Source organism: Vipera ursinii (genome assembly GCF_947247035.1).
Source record: "Vipera ursinii genome assembly, chromosome: 3".
In the NCBI taxonomy this organism is placed as follows: Eukaryota; Metazoa; Chordata; class Lepidosauria; order Squamata; family Viperidae; genus Vipera; species Vipera ursinii.
The window spans coordinates 180638214-180665750 of NC_139516.1; the positions used below are offsets into that span (position 1 = coordinate 180638214).

Sequence of the window (27537 nt, forward strand, 5' to 3'; positions counted from 1 at the left end):
ATGAACAGTGAAGAATGGTTTAGAGTAACTGCTTTGCTTGTCATAACTCAAGCAGTTTCTACTATGGTGCTTCCCAACGCAACAGTATTTGAGGACATGCTGGAAAAATACATGGATGAAGATGGTGAATGGTGGATTGCAAAGCAAAGAGGAAAAAGAGCTATCACTGATAATGATATGCGAAGTATCTTGGATATTCATAATAAATTACGGGGTCAAGTTTATCCACAAGCTTCCAATATGGAATACATGGTAAGGGTGTATTGTTCTTCGTCTTCGGAAATTGTATGGAGGGAATGGGCACGGAGAAGAACAAAATGATAGAATGATTTCTACCTTTTGATAAACATAGAAATATTATCTACTTGATCTTATAATATGCTTTACAGTGTTTTCTATTTATCTTTCATGAAGTTATAAAAGCAAAGTAGCACTTCCTTTTCATATCAATTTCGTGGTTTCTTCCATGAAACGTTAAAATGTTTTCTAAAATTCACATTTTTAAAGTTATACTAGGCAATTGGGTCGTCCTTTCAGAGATACTTTTACTTATCTAAACACAGAATGACCATGGGTGGGCATAAAAGGCAGTGGGAGTAAGAGTGATTTTCATCTTCCTGTTGTCTTCCCCATTTACTTTAATTTGGGGAAGCTGGCAGGGAGGGTGGGAAATTATTTATTTATTTATTTTTATTTATTTTATTATATTTATATACCGCCCTTTCCCGAAGGACTCAGGGCGGTTTACAGGGTGATTAAAACAAAAAAATACAAAAGTTAAAAACAGATTTTAAAAAATTATATCCGTCCCTGAACAAATAGAACCCCAGTTAAAATTAAAATTAAGATTAAAATTCTCAGCCTGGGCCAGAGAGCTCGAAGAGCCAGGTCTTCAGGTCCCGGCGGAACGAACGGAGGTCGGGGGCGGTCCTAAGCTCCACTGGCAGCTGGTTCCAAAGGGCAGGCGCACCCACTGAGAAGGCCCTATCCCTGGGTGTTGTCCGCCGGCAGTCTCTTACCGGCGGTACCCTGAGAAGACCCTCCCTGTGCGAGCGCACTGGACGAAGGGAGCTTGATGCTGGCAGCAGGTGTTCCCTCAGATATCCCGGACCCAAGCCATTTAGGGCTTTATAGGTCATCACCAGCACCTTGAATCTCACCCAAAGGGCAACCGGGAGCCAATGCAGCTCGCGGAGTAGAGGTGTTACATGGGAGTATCGGGAAACCCCCATCACAACTCACGTGGCCGCATTCTGCACCAGCTGAAGCCTCCGAGTGGTCCTCAAGGGCAGCCCCATGTAGAGAGCGTTGCAGTATAAACATGACCATGGCTGACTGGTGCGCTGCAGTGGCCACAACTTTGTGCAACTATGAGGAAAAAGACAGTTGATAATTAGACCAAGAACAGGAAAAGGAGAGAATTAGTATATGTGGACAAGAAGGAAGGGAGGGAAGGAAAATGGGTAGAAAGGAATGAAAGAAATGAGGTGGAGAGAGATTGTTAGCATTTGTGACATAGTAAAATTTTTGAATAAAGGGTAAAAAGGATGAAGTATTGAATGGAATGAATGAAACTAAGGTGTGTTTCTAAGAGAAAGGAGAAGGATGTAATAGATTGAATAGGTTTGACCTTATAGAGTGGAACTGATGAACAAATTCATGGAAATGAAAGTGAAATATGCATAAGAGTTAAACTATATTCCAGGAAAAACCAATTGGTTATTATTTAGATGGTAGTATAGGAACCAGTAGGATTGAGTATGTTGGTGATAAGGTTGTATACATTAATCTATGCATGCATTACTCTATGCACAGAACAGACAGGTTTTCCCAGGTCCAAACTTTGTTATGTTCCTGTGTTGACCCAGAAATTCTGTTGATCTGGGAAGATCAGTAGCTGAGCTGGCAGGAAAAAGCATAAAGGAAAAAGGGAAACCAACTTAATTTCTGAGCCATAATATCTTTAAGAGCCATGGTGGTTCAGTGGTTAGAATGCAGTATTGCAGGCTAACTCATCTCAGTGCCAGGAGTTTGATTCTGATCTGCTCAAGGTAGACTCAGCCTTTCATTCTTCCTTGATTGGTAAAATGAGGATTCAGATTGTTGGGAGCAATATGCCGACTCTTTAAACCGCTTAGAGAAGGCTGTAAAGCACTATAAGTGTAAGTGCTATTACTATTGCTATTTAATATATGGAACAAAACATATTTACTGTTTTGTGCATACCTCTAAGTTGGTTATAATTGCATGTTGCACTCTACTGAATGGTGATAATAAATGGGTGAATCACAGGTTTTGGGAAAAATGGCTTAAGGAAAATATTCTGAAGGAAAAATAATTCAGTTAGATGACATAACCAGATATGTCAGACTGAAATGAGAGAGTATATAAAAATGATTGGAAATCCTAGAATGAATAAGAATGGTGACTGGTGAGTATTTATTTAAAATATTGTTTTTAATAGAAAATTTAACTTTGCATATTGTAAATAATTTAACATAAATCTAAAAGTGTTATTAATTTGCCTGTTTCCAATGAAACACCAAGAGAACCAATGAAGAATACAAAGGAGATGAGAGTTTCTAAATATGGGACAGACCATTATTTGGTAAAAGTGGATAGTAAACATATGTAAGAAAAGGAAAGTGAAAGAAATAAGTGGTAGAATGACTGTAGGAAAAGCAAGATAAGTCATGGTTATGAAGTTTTTGAAGATAGATAAATCTTCCAGTATAATGAACAGAAAATGCATAGAAGGAAAAAGTATATATATGGCAGCTGCATGAAAAGAATTACATTACCAAATGCCACAGAAGTGAGTGAAGTTTTGCAAACAAAATATTCTTTGTGAAGTTCCTTGTTAAACAAAGTTCTTTCAAGTTCTTGTGAAATTTACAAAGTTCTTTGTAAATTTATGTGTAAGAAGCTGGGATGAGAAAAATACATAAGAATTTGCTGCAGAAATGAAGATCGTATAATATGTAGGAATAGAAAAATACTGCTGGAAAGAATATTGTCAAAGAACAAGGAATGGGTAAGATTGAAAGAAGCAACAACAACAAAAAAGACAGTGTGATCTTCAGGGTCTTAAATAATTGCTTTGAAAATTAGTGAAGAGGGTTAAACAAGAGACCTCCAGCAGAGTGAATAGAATTAAAAATAAATGTGGTAAAATAATGTGGGATATAACTGAAGTAAGGAAAGGGTTATTTCATAGATACCTATGGGAAATTCAGTGATATGTTGAAAAGTGCAATTCAAACAAACCCCCAAAAAGAATTGATAAAAACAAAGTCATAAATGCTCTGAGAATGTTGAGAAATGGAAAGGCTGCATGTGTTGATGGTATAAGTGAGAAATGTTGAAATAAAGATGCATTTGGAGTTGCTATGAGACTTAATATATATGTGAAGATAGTGTTTGTTTCTCATGATTGGAAGAATGCTACTATTGTTCTATAGAAGTGACACTGAAAGTGTGATTCAAAAATCATTAGTAGTAGTTTGCAGATGTCTACAAGACATCCAATGCACTTTCCCCACATTCTTGGGCCAGACCCGGTTTCACTGACTCACCTGGTGAGTGCTCATTGCTGCATTGCTTTCTGGCTCCATAGGCCAACACTAGAATAAATTTGTGACTGGAAATTGTCACTGATGCATTAACATTATAGTACAGATAGCTGTGTGAATACATTCAGAAATCAGACAAGAGTGGATCAGTCAATAACAAGTACAATAGCAAGAACAATAACTGAATGACACAATCAACTCAAGAATAAAAGAATATCTAAAAATAGGCTTTATTGAACTGAAGATCCATTCATCCTTGATAGCTAAATAATCATATTTTGGAACAGGAAACATGTAGTCAGAATTATTGACTATATGGAATATATGAGTTAATATATATAGTTAATTTTGGTTTAAAGTTTTAGCACAAAATTTAATTTAAAAAAGCACTTAAAATGGCACAAAATTGGAAGGGCAATATAATAACCTGCCTGCTCTTAAAGATAAAAAAGGAGAAAATATTTTGGGGAATAGTCTCTTAATGTTATGCATTTTAGTTAGTCCACAATTGCATAAAATGTAAGATATTCTTTATACCAATCCCATTGATAGTTTAGAATATGTAGGCTGATGATGTGTCTTTTGTATGCAGAATAAGTTGTGGTGTTGACTGAAAGCACAAATTGTTTTCAGACAATTTTAGATAGACTGTTTCATGCAAGGAAAATGAATAGAAAGGAAATGTATCAAGGTAGTTGTGTTTGGAAGAAAAAAAACAGACTGAAGGCTTACATTTACATTTAAATATTAGAGCAAGCAAGTGAATTTCATTAGAAGAAACAACAATGATTGTGTATAAGCATTATTCTGTCTACTTGATCAAATGGAAATGAACGATGAGCATGTGAGGAGAAAGACAAAAATAGGTTGAATGTGGTGGGATTGTGTACTTGAAAAGTATTGAAATAAAAAATGTAGGGGTTCAAAAAAGAAGAGGAGATGAATGAATGTGCATAGTATACAAAAGTGAGTGACCAATATAGAGAAGAAATGTTGAGATGGCTTGGTGATATAGATGAAACAAATGGGTACTGAATCACAAAACAAATATAGGAGGATGAGTGGGTATGTTGAAAGAAAGTAGAATGGATCATAACATATGTAGGTACAGTGAATGGATTGAGAAGAAGTTACAGATAAAAAATCATGCTTGGATGTAATTGATGACATCCTCAAAAAAGTTATATGAGAAATTTAAAGAATGAACAGCACTCTCTGAAGCAGTATAAAGTCTTGACAGAAATGGACATTTTTGCAGGAATAGAAAGGTTTTACAGTAAATGGTGCTGCAGTAAACTAGAGATAGATTTTCCTTTCTTATATCATTTGCCTTCAGGATTAGCACCTATCATGAACATAGCAAGTATATGTTGCATATGACCCTGTACTATATATACAGCTGAACAGTCTCCTGTCTTACATATTCCTTTTCAGCCTTACATAATGTTGGTTTCATTCTTTGATAAAGCGACTAAATTAGTAGACCAGCAAAATGCTGTGGACATAGTATATTTAGATTTCAGTAAGGCATTTGACAAAGTAGACCACAACCTTCTGCTTAGTAAGCTAGAAAAAGGTGGGATAGTTAACAACACTATCAGATGAATTTGTAGCTGACTGACAAACCATACCCAGGGAGTAGTCCTCAAGCAGTGGAGTACCACAAGGCTCCGTTTTAGGCCCAGTACTCTTCAATATCTTCATTAATGATTTAGAAGAGGAAATAGAAGGCAAACTCATCAAATTTGCAGATGACACTAAACTGGCAGGAATAGCCAACACCCCAGAAGACAAGCTCAGGATCCAAAAAGATCTTGACAAACTTGAACAATGGGCCCTATCGAACAAAATGAATTTTGATGTGGAGAAAAGCAAAGTTTTACACTTAGGCAGGAAAAATCAAAGGTACAAGTTCAGATTAGGTGAGACCTAGCTTAAAAAAAAGTAACTGTGAGAGGGACCTTGGAGTCCTAGTGGACGATCACTTAAACCATGAACCAGCAGTGTGCAGCCGCCGCCAAAAAAGCTAATACAATCCTGGGTTGTATAAACAGATGCATAGAATCAAGATCACATGAAGTATTAGTACCGCTTTATAAAACCCTAGTACAGGGGTGTCAAACTCAATTTCATTGAGGGCCGCATCAGCATTGCGGTTGCCCTCAGGGGGCCGGGTGGGTATGGCCAGGGTGGGCGTGCCCTACTGGGTGGGTGTGGCTAGAGTGGGTGTGGCCTACTGGGTGGGTGTGGCCAGCTCTACATCGTTCGCATCAAGGGTGCCTATGGGGGCCTGGGCAGGAGTGGGACAGATCTGAGGGCCTCTGGGCCAGGGCCAAGGCAGTGGGGGCCCATTCCCTCACTGTTTCCAGGATGGCTTCGCGGGCCGCATGAAACCACTTCGCGGGCCGGATCTGGCCCCCGGGCCTTGTGTTTGACATGTCTGCCCTAGTAAGTCCACACCTGGAATACTGCAACCAATTTTGGTCACCATGCTAAAAAAAAGATGTTGAGATCTTGGAAAAAGTTCAGAGAAGAGCAACTAAGATGATCAAAGGAGACTAAAACATATGACGAATGGCTAGACTTGGGTTTGGCTAGTCTAAAGAAAAGAAGAAAGGAGACAACATGATAGCAGTGTTCCAGTAATTGAGGGGCTGCCACAAAGAAGAGGGGGGGTCATGTTATTCTCCAAAGCACCAGAGGGCAGGACAAGAAAGAATGGTTGGAAAATAAAAGAGAGAAGCAACCTAGAATTAAGGAGAAACTTCATAACAGTGAGGACAATTAACCAGTGGAACAGCTTGTCTCCAGAAATCGTGGGTGCTCCAGCACTAGAAGTTTTTAAGAAGAGACTAGACAGTCACTTGTCTGAAATAGTATAGGTTCTCCTGCTCGAGAAGGGGGCTGGACTAGAAGACCTCCAAGGTTCCTTCCAGATTCTATTCTATTCTATTCTATTCTATTCTATTCTATTCTATTCTATTCTATTCTATTCTATTCTATTCTATTCTATTCTATTCTATTCTATTCTATTCTATTCTATTCTATTCTATTCTAGTTTCTTCTCCAAATGGAAAAGAGTATCCATGCAGAGAAAATGAAGTTAGAATTGAGGAAGAATGACTGCAATTGACACAGTTATTGAAAACAAGAGTTTTATTGACAGTGTCATAACTCAGATAAGATTGAAGTATTGTTTATCAATAGAGTTGAAAATAAGCTATAGATACCAGTCCAGTTGATTTCTGCTCAGAAGCAGTGGTGGCACATGCTTCACTCAGACAAATTGTCTTGGGCTAGCCTTATGTCCTTCTTAGAATGATTTTGAAGTGTTTGCTTCATTTCATAATTGGATACTATATATTTTGACACAGCTATTAAGAAGCATATATGTCAACCATGTTTAATCATCATGAGCTGATTAACTTTCACTTTCACCCTACATTGGTTTAAGGGGGTGTGGTGGCCTAGCAGTTAAGATGCTGGGGTTCTCGGTCAGAAGGTCAGCAGTTCTGGACCCAAGCATCACGTGATGGCTTGAGCTTCTGTTCTTGTCCTAGCTCTTACCAACCTAGCAGTTTGAAAGCATGCAGATGCAAAGATAAATAGGTACCACTCCAGTACGAAGGTAACAGCATTCCATGCTCCTCGGCATGTAGTCATGCTGGCCAGATGGAAGGGTCTTTGGACAACTCTGGTTCCCATGGCTACGAATTGGAGATGAGTACCTATCCCCTAGAGTCAAACTCAATTAGACAGGGGAACCTTTACTTTTTAAATATTGGTTTACTTTCAGAACTTTCGGTGGATGTGTGTGAGTCAGAATAATAGCTATAATTACATAATTAAAGCCTCTTCCCTTTTTTGTCTGTATTATGGATGGTGCCTGCTTTGTGTTCTCTTCTATGTGTATAAAATGGTACAAATCATACTGAATACTGCTATTCCAAAACGTAACTGGTTGCATGGATTACACCAGTTGACATGCAAAAAATATGTTTTGTCTCTGAGGTAGTTTCTGTTTTGCTTCTTTATTTGTAACTCCATCACTGAAGAACCTGATATCTGGAAAAAATCGCTTTTCAAACAAGCTTCAAAATAGTTTCTTGTTTATCCCAGTTAAATCTGGATTAATGCAGCTGAACATTGTATCTCAAATAAATTATTTAGAGATATTGCCCTACATATTATGAAGCACTGACATAACATTTTGAGAAGTAAAGAATCTAAGAATTGGTGTTTTAGGGCATACTTTGCTATAATTTTCAATCTGGCTATTTCCTAAAGGATCACAAATCAAGGTAGTCCTTGATTTCCAACCATTTGTTTAGTGACCATTCAGATTTGCAAAAGCACTGAAAAAAGTGCTCCATCACTGGAGGCTTTTAAGAAGAGCCATATGTCTGGAATGGCATAGAACAGGGGTAAGCAACCTTGGCTCTTTTATGACTCGTGGACTTCAACTCCCAGAATTCCTGAGCCAATGGCTGGCTCAGGAATTCTGGGAGTTGAAGTCCACGAGTCATAAAAGAGCCAAGGTTGCCTACCCTGGCATAAAGTCTCCTGCTTGAGTTGGGGCTGGACTGGAAGACCTCCAAGGTCCTTTTCAGCTCTGTTATTCTGTGGTGTTGAGTGATTTCTCACATTTACGACTGTTGCAGAATCCACAGGGTCACATGATCAAAATTCAGATACTGGGCAATTGGCATATATTTATGATGGATGCAGTGTTTCGGGGTGATGTGATCACTTTTGCAACTTTCTGACAAACAAAGTTAATGGGGAAGCCAGATGTACTTAATAAGCATGTTGCTAACAACTGCAGTAGTTCACTTAACAACTGTGGCAAGAAAAGTAATAAATGGGACAAAACTCTCTTGACAACTGTCTACGCCAGGGGTAGGCAACCTCGGCTCTTTTATGACTCCTGGACTTCAACTCCCAGAATTCCTGAGTCAGCTATGCTGACTCAGGAATTCTGGGAGTTGAAGTCCAGGAGTCATAAAAGAGCCGAGGTTGCCTACCCCTGGTCTAGGCTCAATTGTGGTTGTAAGTTGAGGATTTGTGTAATAATATCCAGGGTAAGGTTTTTGTTCACAAAATCCTTAAACACAATTAAAATAAATGAAAACCCTTTATCAGAAGCAGTAGTACTGGGCAATCCAGAATAGTCAATATATACTAGAATACCATAATTTGTAACAGTGGATTTTTTTTTAGTTTGCTAAGCTTATTTTAATCATTTGTGGCAGGAATTTACCACAATCAGTATGAAGTATTAACTGTAGCATTTTGGTAACTTCCCAAGAGTTAGGATTAGGCATATGCACTGCAAATGAATACTGTAGACTCTTCTGTTCACCAGTGCAGCTGCTTTGTTTTTTTAAAACCAGGCAATCTATTACTTCGTATTTTTTCTTCAAAAAGCTATGTGGTCAAACACACTGCACAACTCCTATTATATGAAGTAAGATGACGCTTTTTGTATTCGGTAACTGCTTTACTGAAGATAGGCCTGATGTCAGCAAATCACATTTACATTTACTATACCTTCTTTAATTTTTATCGGAAAATGGTGCAAATTCACCGGCCAGTGCTCTCTTGTACCAGGATCCTGTTTTAGTTGTCATGAAATTGTTATTTGTAGCCAAAAATGATCACACAGGCATTAACATCAGTATCATCACTGTTTCTTTTTTTACAAAAAGCAATGCCTTTATCATAAAATTAGTGCAAACTTTAAAAAGAAAAAAAAGAAATGTGCTCATTTTAAGAAAACATGTAGTTTCCACAAAATAATGGATCAGTGGAATGACTTGCCTCCAGAAATTATGGGTGCTCCAACACTGGAAGTTTTTAAGAAGAGATTGGGCAATCATTTGTCTGAACTGGTATAGGGTTTGCTGCCTGAACAGGGGGTTGGACTAGAAGACCACCAAGGTCCCTCCCAACTCTGTTATTCTGCTAATGGCAGTGAGTAGGGACCATTGGTTCTCCAAAGTGACATGATAATCTAAAAAGATAAGTAAGAGTTGTTTATCAGTAGTGAATTCATTTATTCCTGCTTCCACCTGAATTATAAGAGCAACAAGTTATAATATTCCCCATCCATGACTGCTTTTTAATTTCTTAATAAGAAATTCATTCTAATTATTTATGCACAGCAAAGGAGAAAGATAAAAAGTGAGACATTAGATTGAGAGAAAGTACTAGTCAAGGAAGAACAGTGAAATTGATTGATGAGAGGGTAATTGGCACTGAGTTTTGCCAATTAGATTTTAATCTGTATTCAGTAGCATTTTGCTGGCCATATTTTTACTTTTTGGAAAACCTACTGACATCTGTATCCCAGATGAATTGAAAAAAAGGGGAAAAAAGGAGGGAAACATCTTAGGTAAGGGACACAATTTTTTAAACAAAAAAATGTAACATTATAAGAGACAGCTGAGAAGAGGCAAAAGAAACCCCAAAAAAGGAGGCGTCAAGCAACTGAGAAAATTTTTTAAAATCAACCCATAGTTGCTTAGGATCACTTATGGAGTCATCATCAATCCAAGGGAAGCATAGAAAGGATTGTGGTCTTATTTGAATATGAGAATACCAGGACATCACACACTGCAGACTGTAGCTGGAGTGCAGAGTAAAGGGGAGTGGGTGGAGAGAAATGACGAATCCAGTAAAAATGATATAAGAAACAGATCAGATAGGGAAATTCAGGAAAGCAGGGGACATAAATAACTATAGAGCAAAAGGAACACAACGCAAGAAAGGGAATAGGAGAATAATATATTTCTATTGATAGTTATATTATTAGAAGGATAAAATTACAGCTGAGGGGAATTCAGTATAGGACAGTGCTTGACTTAAGTAGATCAAACAGCTTTCTGTATACGCAGTGCTTTTTTTGTAAAAGAGCAAGGTGCCGGAACTCACACATGTCATACAACCCACCTTGCCTACCTACAAGGTTCCACCCAAAAAAGGTGCCGGAACTCCGTTCTGAGCGTTCTATGACAAAAAAAGCCCTGTGTATATGTATTTTACTGCATCAAAATCACTGGCGTTTCTTTTTTTCTATTCTCCCTCTCTTCCTTGCTGCAAATGCAGTTCCCATTTTTAATTACAAGATATCCTGACCTATGAAGTGACTGATTTTCATATGTGGCACATTTAACCAGAAACTATTTCAAAGTGAAAATTATTTTCCTCCTTGGCTTTCTTGTTTCCTTCTCAACTTCAAAGCTTAGTGGAAGTGAATGAGATACCATGCTTGAGTCTAGAAGCTATTGACCTAGTATCAAAGGGCTGAAAAATGTCAACTTCTGTTTTTATTCTTATCTTGAACTATTTCATCAGTATAGTCTTCTTTAGATGGGTGGCTAAGAAAGCAAACAGATACTCAGTCTTTGTTGTGATATCTAAGGATGCAGAGGCAGGAATGGTTTAGAGAATATAAATACAAGTCAGAAAAATGTCAAAGCAAAAACAGGACAGTGGACACAAGGAATTCACAAACATAATCATAATAGTTCCACAAGATAGAGATCATTCTTCATCAATTAGTGATAGTAATAAAGTTGGAGGGGATCTTGGAGGTCATCTAATCCAACCCCTTGCTCAGGCAGGAAACCCTATACCATTTCAGACAAATGGCTGTCCAGTCTTCTTAAAATCTTCCAGTGTTGGAGCATTCACAGCATCTGGAGGCAGGTTGTTCCACTGATTAATTGTTCTGTCAGTTTCCAGCACTTAATTCTGGTTTCCAACAAAAAATACCCGTTGGGAAAATTTATTCACTTAACAACAGGCATACAAAATATCAAAACATCAGGTCTGGTCATGCGCTGCCATGACTTACGGCTGCAATGACTTGTGATCGTCATTCCTGGCTCGATTATCATCGCTAGTTGACAAATATCTATGTGCCATAATCCATATTTTATTCAGATTTGGATATATTATATAGTCTTATGGTGCAGCAGAGACTTTTTGCAGATTGTGTTTAATTTACACAAATTAAAATATATATACGTATTTGTACTTTTTTTTAAAAAAAGCAATCTTTTCTTAAAACTGTTTTCCAAATAGCTGAGGTCCTAGTGTATTTAATGATTGATAAGCAGATTAATATTTTTCTAAACTTTTTAAACGTTTATTGACATTTGACTTGCATAACAGCAATATAATTTCTCTTTTTGATGGGAAACATTTTAATATAGTGAATGTAATACTGTATCAATGATATATCTCCATAATATAAATAAATCCATTGGTAGGTTCTTACACCCTCTTAGCTGGTATGCGTCCAATTTAAGCCTGTTTCAAATATAGAAAATTATATTCCTCAAGCCTGTTTCTGTACTTTAGATAAATGCATAATTAAAATTAGTACTGTGATATTTTAACTTTCTTTATATTTTAAACAAACAATAAAGAATATAGTGTGTTATTAAAGAGTAAATATCAGCCATACTGTACTGTACTGTACTCTGATATTTACTTTACCACTCTATTTCTTATATATAGAATGAATGCAACATTGAGGCCTTATATCATGCCACAGTAAATGTTTACTTCTGTTGGTGCCAACTGTGTGCCTTACTATTCTAACTATGAATCTTACCTTTTTATTATAGTTTGCACATTTTACATCTACCTCTGAAAGTGTTCTGTTTGTTCTATATTCCAAAGACTTCTTTGTCAGAAATACCTTACATATAGATTAAAAGTTACTGCACTCACATTTTACAAAACTACTCTGTATGGACATCGTCTTATTACTGCTATATAAATAACTGTGCAAATTATGTCATATGCAATATCATGTGTATGTATTCACAGGAACACTCATGACAGGCTGAGAATTCATCAAAATGACAAAATGTGTGCCATGATATCATAGTGTAATCTTCATCCCTTACATCTTTATGTGAGCATGAAAGGCATGGAATTTGTATCATACTATAACACACTTGTGTCATTTGCCTTTTCTTGACCTCTCCACAGATGTCCTACTCTATTTTGTAACAGTGCTTAAAAAGATTTGTTAGGTATGTCCCACTTCAGAGTGAAAATTGCGAACTTCGATAAATTAAACATAGCTTGGTATTTTAGGATCATGAGTAATTGTATTAACTTTTAGTACTTAGATTGGTAGCATTTTAAAGGTTTTTCTACATAGATACTAGAGAATTTATTTGAGTAAGGGTTGCCCTCTTTACATCAGATTTTTTTAGCTGAGTAAAATGGCAATAGAGTTTTGATATACATTTTATCTTTTACTAACTTGTAGCCATATTTGCCTGTATGACAAGACAGCCACCAATCTCAGTTAGGATGGCTATCCTGAGACTTATACTATCAGTGAACCTCTAACACATTGTTGGAAATAAAACAATCAAATTTTATAGATAAATAATACAAATAAAATGTAGCTTTTTCTCTCTGTGCTTTTGCTCTGCTTTTACTATTTCTAAAACTCCAAGGCTCTCCTTTCAGCCAGGATCTTCAGTACTTCCTTTCTTCCTCCTCTGTTCTTCCCAAATGCCAAGAACTGCAGGATTTTGATTTTAGCATCTTAACAGAACTTTCTTCTTATTGTTTTATCTTTTTAAAAAAAAATACCAGGAGAGTCATGAACTCACATATAAAAACTTGTATGTTTTTATGCATATATTTAAACAATGTGTTTTCCTCTAGAATAACAGAATAGCAGAGCTGGAAGAGATCTTGGATGTCTTCTAGTCCAACCCCTGCTCAAGCTATCCCATTTCAGAAAAATGGTTGTCCAATCTCTTCTTAAACACCTCCATTGTTGGAGATCCTACAGCTTCTGGAGGCAAATCGTTCCACTGATTTTTTGTTCTAACTGTCAGGAAATTTCTCCTTAGTTCTAGATTGGTTCTCTCCTTGATTACCATCCATTGGCTCTTGTTCTGCCTTTGGAGAATAGGTTGACCTCCCCCCCTCTTCTTCATGGCAGTCCCTTAGGTATTGGAATGCTGCTATCATGTCACCTCTAGTCCTTTTCATTAAACTAGACATACCCAATCCCTGCAACTGTTCTTCAATATATTTTAGTCTTCAAGTCCCCTATTCTTCTTTGTTGCTCTTTTCTGCCTTCCTGCCTTTGGTTTATGATTTTAGTACTCTTACCTACATTTATTTAGCATATTTCAAATGATCAAATTTTAGCATCATAAAACAACTCAGTAGTGCAAGCCTGGTGACAGAGATCCATCCTGTTATTCCATGCAATAGATGAAAAACTGTCTGATTTACATAGTTATTTGAAAGGCAGATGTCTGGAAAAAAAATTATAAGTAAGTTCACAGCCTTGCTTATTAGTCATTGTGCTGAACCATCCCTTCATCTCAGAGCTCGCATTAGCAGATCTTTCTTAATGAAATAAAACTAAATCAGTGTTATAGAATGTTTTGCTCAAATAGAAAAATAATTGGTTTGAGGTTGCTTAAATGAAACTGCTCCTAAAATCAGCTTCAAAGTTCTGTAGATTCTGTGTGGGTAAATATCATCTGAGTCATGACTGTGAATTCTGATTTTTATAAGAGAGTGAGTTTGTTATAAAACCTAATAGTTTAAAAACAGCATCAATTTTAAAGAAACATTGTTCCAGAAACTGCCTACTGTCATGACTCAGAGAAAATTTGTGAGAAGTTATAGGTAGCAGGAAAAGAAACAAAGAGAAAGACATAATCAAGAGTCAGAATGCTTCCATTATTTTCTCAGTCTCCTCACAATCTTTTACTGGATATTAAACTTCACGTCTCTTATACTGACCATGGATGAATAAGCCTAGTTTCAGGCCAGGTAATATTCAGTGAACCAAATCATTGGATAGAAGGTTCATTCATTCACCTTTGGACATCATTATTGTATACCACTCACCCATTGGCTAGCCTGCCATATCTTGGCAGCAAAAATCCAGATGAACATTATATGGACCCCAAAATATGTTTTTTTGCCTTCTATTGATAGTTCAGAGTTCGACAGCTGAAATACAGTAGGCCTATTCACTAGAAGGAAATCTTCATGGATCATCTATATCTATTATCGTGCAACTCAGGGGGATCCTGATGTGGTCTCTTAATCCAATACCAATAGCATTTCAAACAAACTTGCAAAAAAATTGAGCATGTCTACTGAGTCTTAATTGGGGTATGCACGACAGCTTGTGATTAGGCTTTCTGTTTTTGCCTTTCTGTTGCAACAGACGAAACTCACAAAAGGCAACAATGTCCATGAGGGAAGGGCATTGTGGAACTGTGACATAAGTCCTACCCTTTTTTAATATGTGACATATAAATGATATCTGATCATAAGGTGAATTATTAATGCTGGAAATATTTTCTTACTTTCTATTAAAAAATTGTCTAGGATGACCATGATGCATCATTTGGGTTATATGATGCACAGTGCGGATTGCATAGATATATTGGTAGAAAGCTTTTTTGGAAGAAACAAGTTAGACTTGATGGATACTTTTCTGTAATATTATACTTATAACACAATATATTTTAATAAAGATTTTTCTTAAATTAAAAAAGTATTTTAGGGATGAGTAAAATACTAATAATGTTAACATATATTTAAATCACCTCATGTTTATCTTTTCTCTTAATCCTTAAAATGTAGACATGGGATACAGAGTTGGAAAGATCTGCTAAGTCCTGGGCTGAGACATGTCTTTGGGAACATGGACCTGCAAATCTTCTTCCATCCATTGGTCAGAATTTGGGAGCACATTGGGGAAGGTAAAAAAAATACATTATGCTACTCTTTCTTTAAAAGTGAAAAAAACATTTTTTCTTTTGATAATAGATACTCGAATGATTTGGCATTTTTTTCGTTTATTCATTATAGGTATAGACCTCTAACATTTCATGTCCAATCATGGTATGATGAAGTGAGAGACTTTTCTTATCCATATCCTCAAGAATGCAATCCTTATTGTCCCTATAGATGTTCTGGTCCTGTATGTACTCATTATACTCAGGTGAGCGAATAAGAATAGAATAGAGCTGGAAGGGACCTTGGAGGTCTTCTAGTCCAGCCTCCTGCTCAAGTTGGAGAACGTATACCATTTTAGACAAGTGACTGTCTAGTCTCTTTTAAAAACCTTCAGTGATGGAGCACCCATGATTTCTGAAGCAAGCTGTCCCACTGGTTAATTGTCCTTACTGTTAGGAAGTTTCTCCTTAATTCCAGGTTGCTTCTCTCTTTTTTAGTTTCCAACCATTGTTGGAATGTGCTTTTTAAAAATGAGTAATAGGTTTCAATTCATCAGTTTCTGTTGGAATGATAGAAATCAAGAGATAAATTATAGCAAAATATTTAAGTCACATGGAAGTTGTATCTGTGTTTAAAAATATTTTCCATTTTTTAAAAAATAGCTTGCAGCAATGTATTATCTATTTTTTATTTCTATATGTTACCATTGCAAATATTTTTAAGAACACATTTTGATATGAATTTCTTGGAATATATCAGGATATCTATAGCAGTCTATATAATAGTAATTTGGTTGATGAATGAACTGATTAACTTACAGACTGGGTTATTTTCTGAAAAGAATTAATTCTTTGGTAAAGCTTACATGTTCATTTGTGGGCTTGGAGCAAAATACATGTTTAACAATTTTTCTATAGAAAACTGGCTTGGTTCTAAAGTTATTCACACAATACATATTTCTTATTCCTAAATCTGATTAACAATTTAATATTGCATTAATTCCATATTTACCAAAAGTAATAATAATTTAAGCTGGAATTAATATAATTAAAATATGTATTTTAAGTAAAATTATTTTTCAAATTTATAATTCCTTCTATTTTAATAATAAAAGTTCTCATTTAGCAACTGCCTTAGTTAGTAACTGTTCACAATTATAAGAGTGATGAAAAATTAACTTTAATCCTCACATTTATATTTGGTGCTGGATTATGTCAATGGATTTTAATGGAGATCCTTACATTAAACTTGTTTTCTCTTTATGAAATAAGAACATAGGTATTACAACAATTATCTATTACATCCAATTTGAATCCTTTTTATATTTATTCCTCCATTTATATTTAAACAGATTCCCCCTTTCATCTCTTCAAATAGTAAAAGTCCAGTTCATATCAAAAAGCAATTATCAGAAATAGCCATCGTTCCCAGTCTCAATCAGAAAATAATCAAGCAAATCCAGAAATAGAAACTCATTATTTTAACCATGATCAAATAAAATTTATTTTGTATTCTTTCTTCTTTGCTCAATTATCTTTAAATTCCAAAAAAAGTTCTAATATCTGCTTTGTTATACTCTCATTGTCTATTCTGTCACAATTGTCATCCTTGTCAGGCCCCTTTTGTAATTTTGCAATTTCAGCAAATCCTATTTGTAAATCGAATACAAAACATTTATCCACATCGCTTTTCTAATTTATTACTTGTATTTTTTTTAAAATTTTTAAAGCTTCATTTAATTTCATTTCTGAATCCATTATTTCATTTTCTTGGTTGCAGTCTATAATTTTTAAATTATGTAAATCAGTTTCAATTTTATTCAGTGATGCCTATTCCTATTCAACAATACCTGATTGTATTATAGATTTAAATGCTGGAAGACTTCCTATACCCAAACATTTCTTGTAAGGTAGCTATCTGGTGCTCTCTGAGGTGTGATCTTCAAACTTGTTTCAAAATATAAACAGAATTATTTTCCCATGAGAAATGATTTTTTTCAATTAGTTTCAAACATTTAAATCAAGTCCATCTGAGCCCTTAATCCATTTAAAGCTTTCTAAAGCCAACAATAGTCATACTTTTTCTGTATATTCCAAAACCTTTCATTATAAATATTTAAACTTGTAGTTAAATGTTTTTAAAGGATTTAAGGAAACTCACCCAATGTTTTCAATAATGCTTGCCAATCTGAAAGTGTAAGGGAATGCATAGATAACCTTAAGGAAAAGGAAGAGCCTAGGAAACAATCAGATAAGAGAGATAGAAGACGGTAATCATTTAATAGTCAGAGAAAGAAACTTAGGAAGGAACTGCCCTAATAAATGTAGCAGTTAAAAGTAGTAGGCGGAAAATTTGTACTTTCAGACTTATACATTATGGTAATGTAACCTTACAGTAAAGAAGATTTAGCTCATCTAGTTGTGTTTCCTGTCTGGTTTACTTGGGAAGGTCAACGTAAGCTTCTCAATTTTTTTAAACCAAACAGTAAAAGGAAAAAATAAATAAATTCAAAATGATTAAGAGGAGGTCCTTGAATGAAGTCCATGTAGGTGACATTAATGGCTATAACCACAGTGAAATCCATGTCTCCAGCCAATTTCCAGCTTACCACAAAAAATACAGTTTCTGCCATTAGGTGGCAAAACACAGTTGTGCATAGTTCATGTCGGTAATTTTGTTACTATGGACAGATTTCGGTAACATTTTTCAGGTGCAATATGTTCCTTTTTGCCAAAGGGGTATCAGTTCACTATGATGGCTCATCAAAACTCAAATTTGGATAAAGTTTTAAAACTTTTTCCTTTTTTCTTCCAGGTGGTATGGGCAACAAGTAACAGAATAGGCTGTGCAGTCAACCTGTGTCATAATATGAATGTGTGGGGACAGATATGGCCAAAAGCAATTTACTTAGTGTGCAATTATTCACCCAAGTAAGTATGATGGTACAGATGTTAACATAAAAGGCATATCTAACTCCTCACTACCACTGCTTAATAAAATTATGTAGGATTGTGTTTTGCTTTAGACTAGAATCATGATAGGAAATTAATGTTTTGCTTGGATCTGCACCAGAATTGGCCATAAAATATGTAATTATCTTGAAATATAAACTGTAAAAGATTTGAAATAATATTGGTGATGGGAAAAAAATCTGCTTTCTGCTTTTTGCAAAGTATCTTTTGGTCTTTCTAAAAGAGCTTTTAACACAGAGTAATGCTAAATATTTTGTATTTTCAGAATGCTAGCCAATATAAACCAGTATAAACCAAAGCACAAGTATTCATTGTAATCTGCAAAGCTAGCAGATAATAATAGAAGAGAATTGATTGGCCAGAGTTCATATAAATTTGGTCTTTACATTCCGTGACATACTGCTGGTTTTCAAATAGTATAGTCAAAACAATCCAATTTTTTTTATACCAGTACGAGCACACATAAGCCTGCATTGTATCAATGGAATTATACCTTGTGCCAGTTAACAACTGCCTCATTCAGTGACCATTCAGACTGACAATGTTGGTAACAAGTAGACTTACATCCAGTTCTCAGACTTAAAGCTATGCAGTCTCCAGGAGAAGCAGAGGAAGCACTAAATTGCAGAAGCAGCTTGCATTCACATTCAAGGGATGCCAGAATGAAAGCCTAAACTAAAAATGATGGGTAGTAGTTTATACTGTCATATAAACTTTTCAGTCATATGCTTCCCTTGTGTCCTTTTGCATGCTGCATTTATCTTAATGGGCAAGTCTTTCCAAATTGCATCTCAGCAAACTTTATTTATTTATTTATTTATTTTTTATTTTATTTATTTTTATTTTAATCCCATTTATATCCCACCCTTCTCCGAAGACTCAGGGAGGCTTACAAGCTTAGCAGTAGCCTTCATTCTATGTATATGCCTGCTTATTAGGGCTTTCATACACCCCCCAAGCGGCATTATTACAAAGTCAGCTTAATTGCCCCCAACAATCTGGGTCCTCATTTTACCTACCTCGGAAGGATGGAAGGCTGAGTCAACCTTGAGCCTGGTGGGATGCGAACCTGCACTAATTGCAGGCAGCTGGTGTTACTTAAGGAGGCATTAGCCCACTGCACCACCAAGGCTTTATCTTTATCTTTCATCATCCCACTTTTTCTTCCCTTGTAAACCGATTGCTGAAGATACCCTGGCAGAAGTCCCCTGCCAAGCCAGGCTAAGGATAAGTGAATGAGCGAGCTTGCCTTCCTCAAGGCTCTGTCTTGAGAATGACTGATATCAATTCATGCTAGTTGCATGAAGAAATTCCAGCCTTTATGAATATAGAAAAAATAAATGGGATACAATCTGAGATGATATTGTTTATATCATTCACTTAGGCTGTCCTTCTATGCCTCAGAAGCAGAGGCTTGACAAATCAGCAGAAATAGTGTTTCTCATGGGGATCAGGCACTCCATTTATTTCACTGTATCATTTTGTTTTTTTATTTTAGGGGCAATTGGTGGGGCCATGCCCCATACAAACATGGTCGCCCATGTTCTGAATGTCCCCCAAGTTTTGGGGGAAGCTGTAGAGAAAATCTTTGTTATAAAGGTATGTATTCAGAAAATTAATGTGTGTACTGACAAGTATGTAGTTCTGCTAATGCTTTAGGAGAGAAGCAGTTGTTTTCTGATTTCATAATGAAACCTATGTGCTATATAAGGGTTCTATAATGGTTCTTTTTTCATATGAAGAGGAGCTTTGGGCATGAAAATACAGTTAAATATGTTTTCACAAGCATGTATTTATTTATAAGATCTTGAATCACCAACACAGATGAGTTAAGTAATCAGCATATGAATTCTTCTAATACTAAAAATTACAGTACCTGTTAATCAAAATGCAAATATCCAGTTAAATCAGGGGTGTCAAACTGCCGGTCCGCGGGCCGGAGCATCACGGAGAAACCGCACCCATCCCATTTTCGGCAATGGGAAAAAGTTCCGATACATTGCGCGATGTCACGTGACATCGCAAGTTTGACATGTCTGAGTTAAATAGATTCCTGTTTTGTCAATGTGGCATGAATCTAGTAATTTAAACATAAATGCTTTGTAAACAATTTTGCAACATATATCTATAATTCCATCTTGTCAGAACCTCCGTGATGCATGTAAATTCATTAAGAAACCTCTTAGGATTTTCTTTCTGAATGCAACCAAAGTCCATTTCACAAATTAAGGATAATATAGTTTGTATATGAAATTCTGCCATTTGACCTATATATATTCATTAGAATTTCAATAGGTAACCCCCTTCTGAACCACTCAAATATTATAAATGATCTTATATATCTATATTTGTCATTATTTTGCAGCCTGTATAGTGTTGTTATATGGAACACTAAGAAAAGAACTGATATTTTTTGTTGGTTTTCTAGTACTGTACTTTGAACTCTGTATATTGTTTTTTTGTGTATATCAGTCACCTAGTGCAATGAATAGATAATCCCAGCTCATTAGCAATACATGGTAGTAAAACAATCACAAGCTAACCAGTATTAAAGCCCATTGATTTAAGTGGACTGTGGGATCAAGAAGCACTTAAGTCTGTAATCCTTTAAGTAAGTTCCTAGGAGTAAATTCCACTGAATACAGTAAAGTTTATTTCCAAAGAAATATGCACAGGATTACTTCCTGGCCTTATCATGTCTAGCAAACATTAAATATGTCATATTTATGCCATTCTTAATTATAACTATTGAATGAAGCCATTGTAAAAAAGCACTTATTCCTTTCAATTGCTTTACCAGAAGGTTCAGAAAGGTATTACTCTCCAGAGATAGAAACCAATGAAGTTGAACAACATCAGTTACATGTTCAGAATACATTACAAAATCAAGTGCAACCACAAGCATCTCCCCGTGATGACAGTGAAAGAAATGAAGTCATAAGCAAACAACAGATGTGTAAGGAAATTTCATTTGTAACATGATTTTTGTTGTTGTTAATTGATTCACCAAACCGTCCTATAACATTGCAGTAACATCACCTGCTTTCCCCTTCAGCTCAAATTGTTTCCTGTGAGCTACGGTTAAGGGACCAGTGCAAAGGAACAACATGTAATAGGTAAGGTATCCTTTCATTTTCATGCTTATCCATTAATTATGGAACATTATGGTGCATTCTATCTAAAAAAACCAAAATTTATTTGCTACTTTTCTCAACTTCTTTTTTTTTAATTCTTTAGGTATGAATGTCCTTCTGGATGTTTGGACAGCAGTGCCAAAGTTGTGGGAAGTGTCTATTATGACATGGTACAGATATTGTAATTCATAGCATTTTGTTTTATAATTTACTAAGAAATTTAACTAATGTGTTATCCTTGACAAAGTGTTCGCTCAGTAAAATGGCATTAAGTTACTAATTTTGGCAGGAATTTGAGGTTTCTCTTATATTGATTAGCTTTTACTCAATGTATTGGAAACATGGACAGCAAACATATAAAATAATCCATGCATAGAATCATACTAGTATACTGATTTTTACATAATTTGTTAACTAACTTTTCTCAGTATGAAACTAATGGTGAATTTTCCATAGTTCCAAATTTAATAAAACACAAAATATTATTTCTAATAAAAGTATGTATAAAAAATAATGATCTGGTTGAAATTAATTTCTGTTTCTGGGATTTTCTTTTCTTCCTAGCAATCAAGTATCTGCAGAGCGGCAATACATTACGGTATCCTAGACAATGATGGTGGCTGGGTTGATGTTACCAGGCTAGGAAGAAGAAATTACTTCATAAAGTCCTATAGAAATGGAGTCCAGTCAGTTGGGTAAATAAAAATGAAATATCCCCACACAAATTAGTTCTCAAGTTTTCAATATAATATAAACAAATTTAGGGAATTATTTATAAATAATTATAAAACATTTAATATTATATATCTTCAGAAGTTGTCATTAATGAGTGCTGTGTTGCATGATGATGTAGGAGCCATGAAAGCTTGTCTGAAGTCATCTCCACTGGTTCTCTATGGTCTCCTTTTTATTATCTGCATTATTTCTGTTAGTCTTTATAATCTGTTTGTGACTGGTCTGAATAAGGTGTTTTTAATTATATATTTTTGTTAGTTGACTGTGTTAGATACTGCTGCTCAATTATTCACAAAGTGTTGAGTCCATTTAGAAATATAAGAAAGACAAACTTAATTCATACTAAATAAATGCAACTCCATAAGATCCACTTTTGAAACCCTGAGAGCACACTAAGACTGTGCTCTCAGCAGTATAATTTTTGTCCCCCTATCTCTAGAAATTAAGGGAGCTAAGTCTTTATGCATGCTTCCGAATTTACAACCCCCTCCCAAAGAAGCAAACATTTCTGTTATCCTAGGCCAAAAGAAGTTACGCTTTCCTGATGTAGACTACAGATGACCAAAATATAATCCTCAGGTACATGGACCTAAGAACCTTTCCAATGGTTTTCATCGTTTTCTACCCAATTAATATGATGATCCAGACAGCACAATATGGATCACTGGCTTTCTTTCTGCAATTAAACCAAGCAGTGTGGTGTCTGTCATCCATCTGATTAACTGATGAGATTACTTGAAAGGACCAAGTCACTCTTTGATAATTGCAATTAGTTGTAGGAAAGCAGCAATCAACAGTAAATCAATTGAAGCAGCAGATTAAGTGATGGAGAGGGATGAAGTTTAAGTTTTCAAAATTATGTGTGTAGGAAAGAACGCATGTTTGACGCACAAATGCATGTTGATTGCACAATACAGCAATCTGTGTAGACCTTGGGGCTGAACACATTGCCCATTAATGTTTTAGGCTATGTTCTCATGATATAAATGCAGTTGATTGCAGATTATTTGTTATAATAGCTATTGTGTAATAGTAATAGTATAAATAAAAAGCTTTATGCTGAAAAAAATTATACTACACAAGATGGGCAATACATACATACATACATACATAGATCATAAATTAGTTCTCTTAGTTTTCTGTTCAAATTGTGTTATGAAGATTAATTGAATTTGAATAGTCCTATTAAATAATTCTTCTCACTTTTATATTTGTCAGAAATATTGTAGAGCATTGTAAGATAGTGGTATTACTGATAATAACAATAGATTCTGTTTTTCCTCTAGGAAATACCAATCGGCTAATTCATTCACTGTCTCTAAAGTAACAGGTGAGGATTTATTTTTATGATACATCATTCATATTGATGAATCTCTTTATAGCAAATATTTGTGTGTATTTTTTCTTGTTTAATTTCAGTACAAGCTATCACTTGTGAAACTACAGTAGAACAATTATGTCCATTTTATAGGCCAGCCACACACTGCCCAAGGTAAATCTTTTCGTTATTGTTCCCATCCTATGAAAAATGTTTGTAACTAATCACACAATAAAGCTAAGCATTCTATGTAATTATTGATTTTTCCAGAGACATACCATTTTTGTCATTTTTTGAATGTCAAACTGCTAAAATGTAAAGACTGCTACACTTTATGACTATAATACAAGTCATTAAACTGCCCAATCTCTATTTTACAATCAGGTTTTTCCATTAATTGCAAAGATCTACTGTAGTTATGGGCATCAGTGCATATACAGTACTAAACACTGGTGGTAAAGCAAGATTTGTTGAAAAAACTTCAAGCATCCCATGGTCTGCTCTAGTGAATTGATAATGACAGAACAACACTTTAACAAGCAATGCATTCTGTTTTAAATGTTTATACATTTGTCAATAGACCTGATTAGCCAGAGAGGTGATAGGATCCTTTTCATTGGAAGAGTTTGTATAAAAAATGGACAGCTTTCTGTTGGGGATATTTTAATATGAATAGTTCTTAGTAGAGTATTGGCCTTGATTGGACTTGATAGTAGAACTGACTTCTGTGGTTCTGTTATTCTATAATATTTCATTGTTTACATTCAGTACAATGATAATATTTGCCTTCATGTTATTATAGTATGCATATAGAGTCCTTAATCTTTGTCTTTCCCCTCAATTTTTAAAGAATCCACTGTCCTCACAACTGTATGCAGGCAAATCCACACTACGCCCGAGTGATTGGAACTATAATTTATTCTGATGTAAGTATGATAACTTATTTTCCTCTGGAATATGATTTAAAAAGCTTAAAATATATGGTCATATAATAATGATAATAATTATAATATGATGATAATAATTATAATATGATGATGATGATGATGATGATGATGATAATAATAATAATAATAATAATAATAATAATAATAATAATAATAATAATAATAATAATAATAATAATAATAATATAACAGCTAGTCCCATTCTCACCAGAAAATGGAAACCACATTAAAGTGAAAGAAACAGTATGGCATATATAATTTTTTTTGTAATTTAAGGAAAGATATAGCATTTTAAACATCAATATTTATATCAGAGATATATAGGTATTTATGCATTTTCGGGGAAGATGTATGAATATCAAAGGTATTGCATGAACATTTGTATAATTTTTCAGTTTCCTCAAAATCTTTCAACCACACTGAATAAGCTATCTTCTCATTGATGAGAGAATTTGTATTCAAAATGCTGACAGTTCTCAAATCTTTGGCTAGCTGAGATTGGATAACTTGGGGAAGATTCTTTTCCTTCTCAGCGAATTTTCTACTTGTGGAATCCATATATAGGGAGCCTTCAACTTACAGCCATTCGTTTAGTGACTGCTCAGAGTTACTGAAAAAGGTTACAATGGGTACTCCCACTTACAACTATCACAGGATCTCCATGGTCACATGATCAACATTCAGATGCTTGGCAATTGACATGATGGCTGCAGCATTCTGGGGTTTCATGAACGCCATTTGTGACCTTCCCAGCCAAGCTGTCCTACTGTCGCTTAATCTGAATCAACAAGGGGACATTAGGAAAAACAAGATACTGTATAAATTCAGTTAATAATTTGTAAGCCAACACTACTTTCTAATAGAGGAATTCTTCTTTTATGTATTTCCCTCAGATGTCTAGTATCTGCCGAACAGCAGTGCATGCTGGAGTAATTCGCAATGAAGGCGGCTTTGTTGATGTCATGCCAGTGGATAAGAGAAGAATGTACACTGCTTCGTTTCAAAATGGCATTTTTTCAGAAAGGTACAAAGCGTGCCTTTATAGTACACCTGGTACTTTTTATTGCATTACTGGAGAAGGCATTGCTTTATTATCTTTTTTTTTCTTTGATTCAATTGTGTATGATTCTTGGAGACTGCCTGGATCAAAGTTTTCAGAATTGCTTTCTATTGCCTTCTTTCTAAGTTGAGAGAAAGTGAGTGGCTGAAATTCACCTACTTAGCTTTGTGCCCAAGACAGGATTAGAACTCAGTTCTAGTCTCCCAGATTCTAGTCTGATGCCTTTATCACTACATCAAACTGGCTCTCACTCCATTCAATCTACAGTTAAGAATAATCATGTTAATTATCATCCCATCATCCTATGTTGCCAAATTAGCAAGTTCTACATGAAACCTTTCTATCATAAATTTGCCAATTGGATGATCCCGAAGAGCATCTAAATTGCAGAACAAGTAGGTTTCTTCCATATTATTCAAATGTTTATGAGTGTGTAACCCCAGATCACCCAGTTGAGAAGTAGTTCACTTTCCTAAGGAACCTTCTGTTTATTTGGAGGTGCCTCTTATCTCAGTCCCCGAGAAACATTGTGGCAGATGCCATCTGCTTCATTCACTAAAGAGTGCCTCCTTCAGCTGATAAGTCACATAAAAATGCTTTTATGCTGAATCCTAAAAAAGAAATAAAGCAGATGTATTCTTGTCCTTTTATTATTTAATATAGCATTTACAATAACGACATAATATTGGCCCTTGCAAAAAAAATGACATGCCATTCTCTAGTTTTCACCCATCTTTATAGATAATGTAGCTAACCTTTACCAAGTCAATCTGTGGGAGCGCTGGGATACTTATGCCTTAGAAAAAAATTAGAAATTAACTGCAATAAAATAAAGATATGATGTTTTAATTAGATAATTTACTAAATTACTCTTTTAAAATTAGCTAACTTAATTAAAACTTTTTGACTGGTTTCATAACTGAAAAAATAATTATAGTCAATCAAGTTAGTTAAGGACTTCAAGTATATAGCTATTTATGTTCCATCTATATTCAATAAATATACCTCTAGATTCAACAACTATTAACTCACAATACAATCATTATAAATACATATCTCCCTTATGCTTTTTATATTTGTAAGCCACAAAGGCAACTAATATGTATCTGCAGCAGTCAGACTATTTAAACAAGATTATAAATTTCTTAATGTGCAGCCCCCAAATTTGAAAATCTGCCTTGGAAATCATTCAATCTAAATTTCTGAAAGCCATCTGGTGTCTTTCAATCAACAATGAATGCAGTTTTCTGGGCAGAATGTGGTTTGTTCCTGCTAAGACCCTGCTGATTTAAATTCTAGCTAAAACAAATATTTGGTGGCAAGTCTTTGGTGGCCTTCACTTTTTTGACAATTACATTCAGAGATAGACACAAATACACCTGGACCTGTCCTATTGTGGGCTGCCTCCTTCAGGTATACTCTCGCTGAAAACTGTGATAGAGCTCAAATTGAAAATTGAGGCATCTAAACTTTATACTTCCATTATGGAATTCTTGTAAATGTTCCTTCATCACACCTAGATATTTTTATGGTATTGTCCATGTGCAAGAAGCACATTTAAATATGAATGAATCAATACCTTGCTTTCAGTGGTAATGTTGTGAAGATACTGTAATATTCCTTGGTAAGACTGTCTCTGAGTCTACTCAGAACTGAAGTTGTCTTTGTGACTTATATCAAACTTAGATCTTGAGCTCACTGCACTTCTTGTTAGTGTAGCAATTATAGATGGGCTTTTGTGAGATGAATGAAATTTTTAGAAAGGCCATAGCTGTTCTAGTTACTGATAGAAATAACTGTTGCTTTTGTCTTTAGTTATACAGTAAATTAAACATGCTATGGAACTTGACCATGCTGCTCAAATATTTATAGGTCATCCTTCTGGTAATGACATATATAAGTATATAAATTTAATAGAGAGGTTCATATGTAAAATGAGAGTACATGATAAGATTAAGTTCCTTTAAGCAATTGGTTCTTTATTTTTCTGTTACAGTTTACAGAATCCTCCAGGAGGCAAAGCATTCAGAATATTTGCAGTGGTTTGA

The 27537-nt window shown here is 35.1% G+C and overlaps 1 protein-coding gene across 1 annotated transcript; it reads left to right on the forward strand.

The window, feature by feature from the left end:
• On the forward strand, window positions 1–27537 carry CRISPLD1 (cysteine rich secretory protein LCCL domain containing 1; the record flags this gene model as incomplete). The annotated part of the gene is made up of 14 exons (XM_083359521.1): window positions 1–252; window positions 15228–15346; window positions 15456–15588; window positions 18138–18253; window positions 19794–19894; window positions 21096–21251; window positions 21351–21411; window positions 21533–21599; window positions 21994–22124; window positions 23451–23494; window positions 23584–23656; window positions 24333–24408; window positions 25323–25453; window positions 27486–27537. The coding sequence occupies 14 exons, from the start codon at window positions 1–3 to the stop codon at window positions 27535–27537; spliced, it is 1512 nt and encodes a 503-aa protein (XP_083215647.1).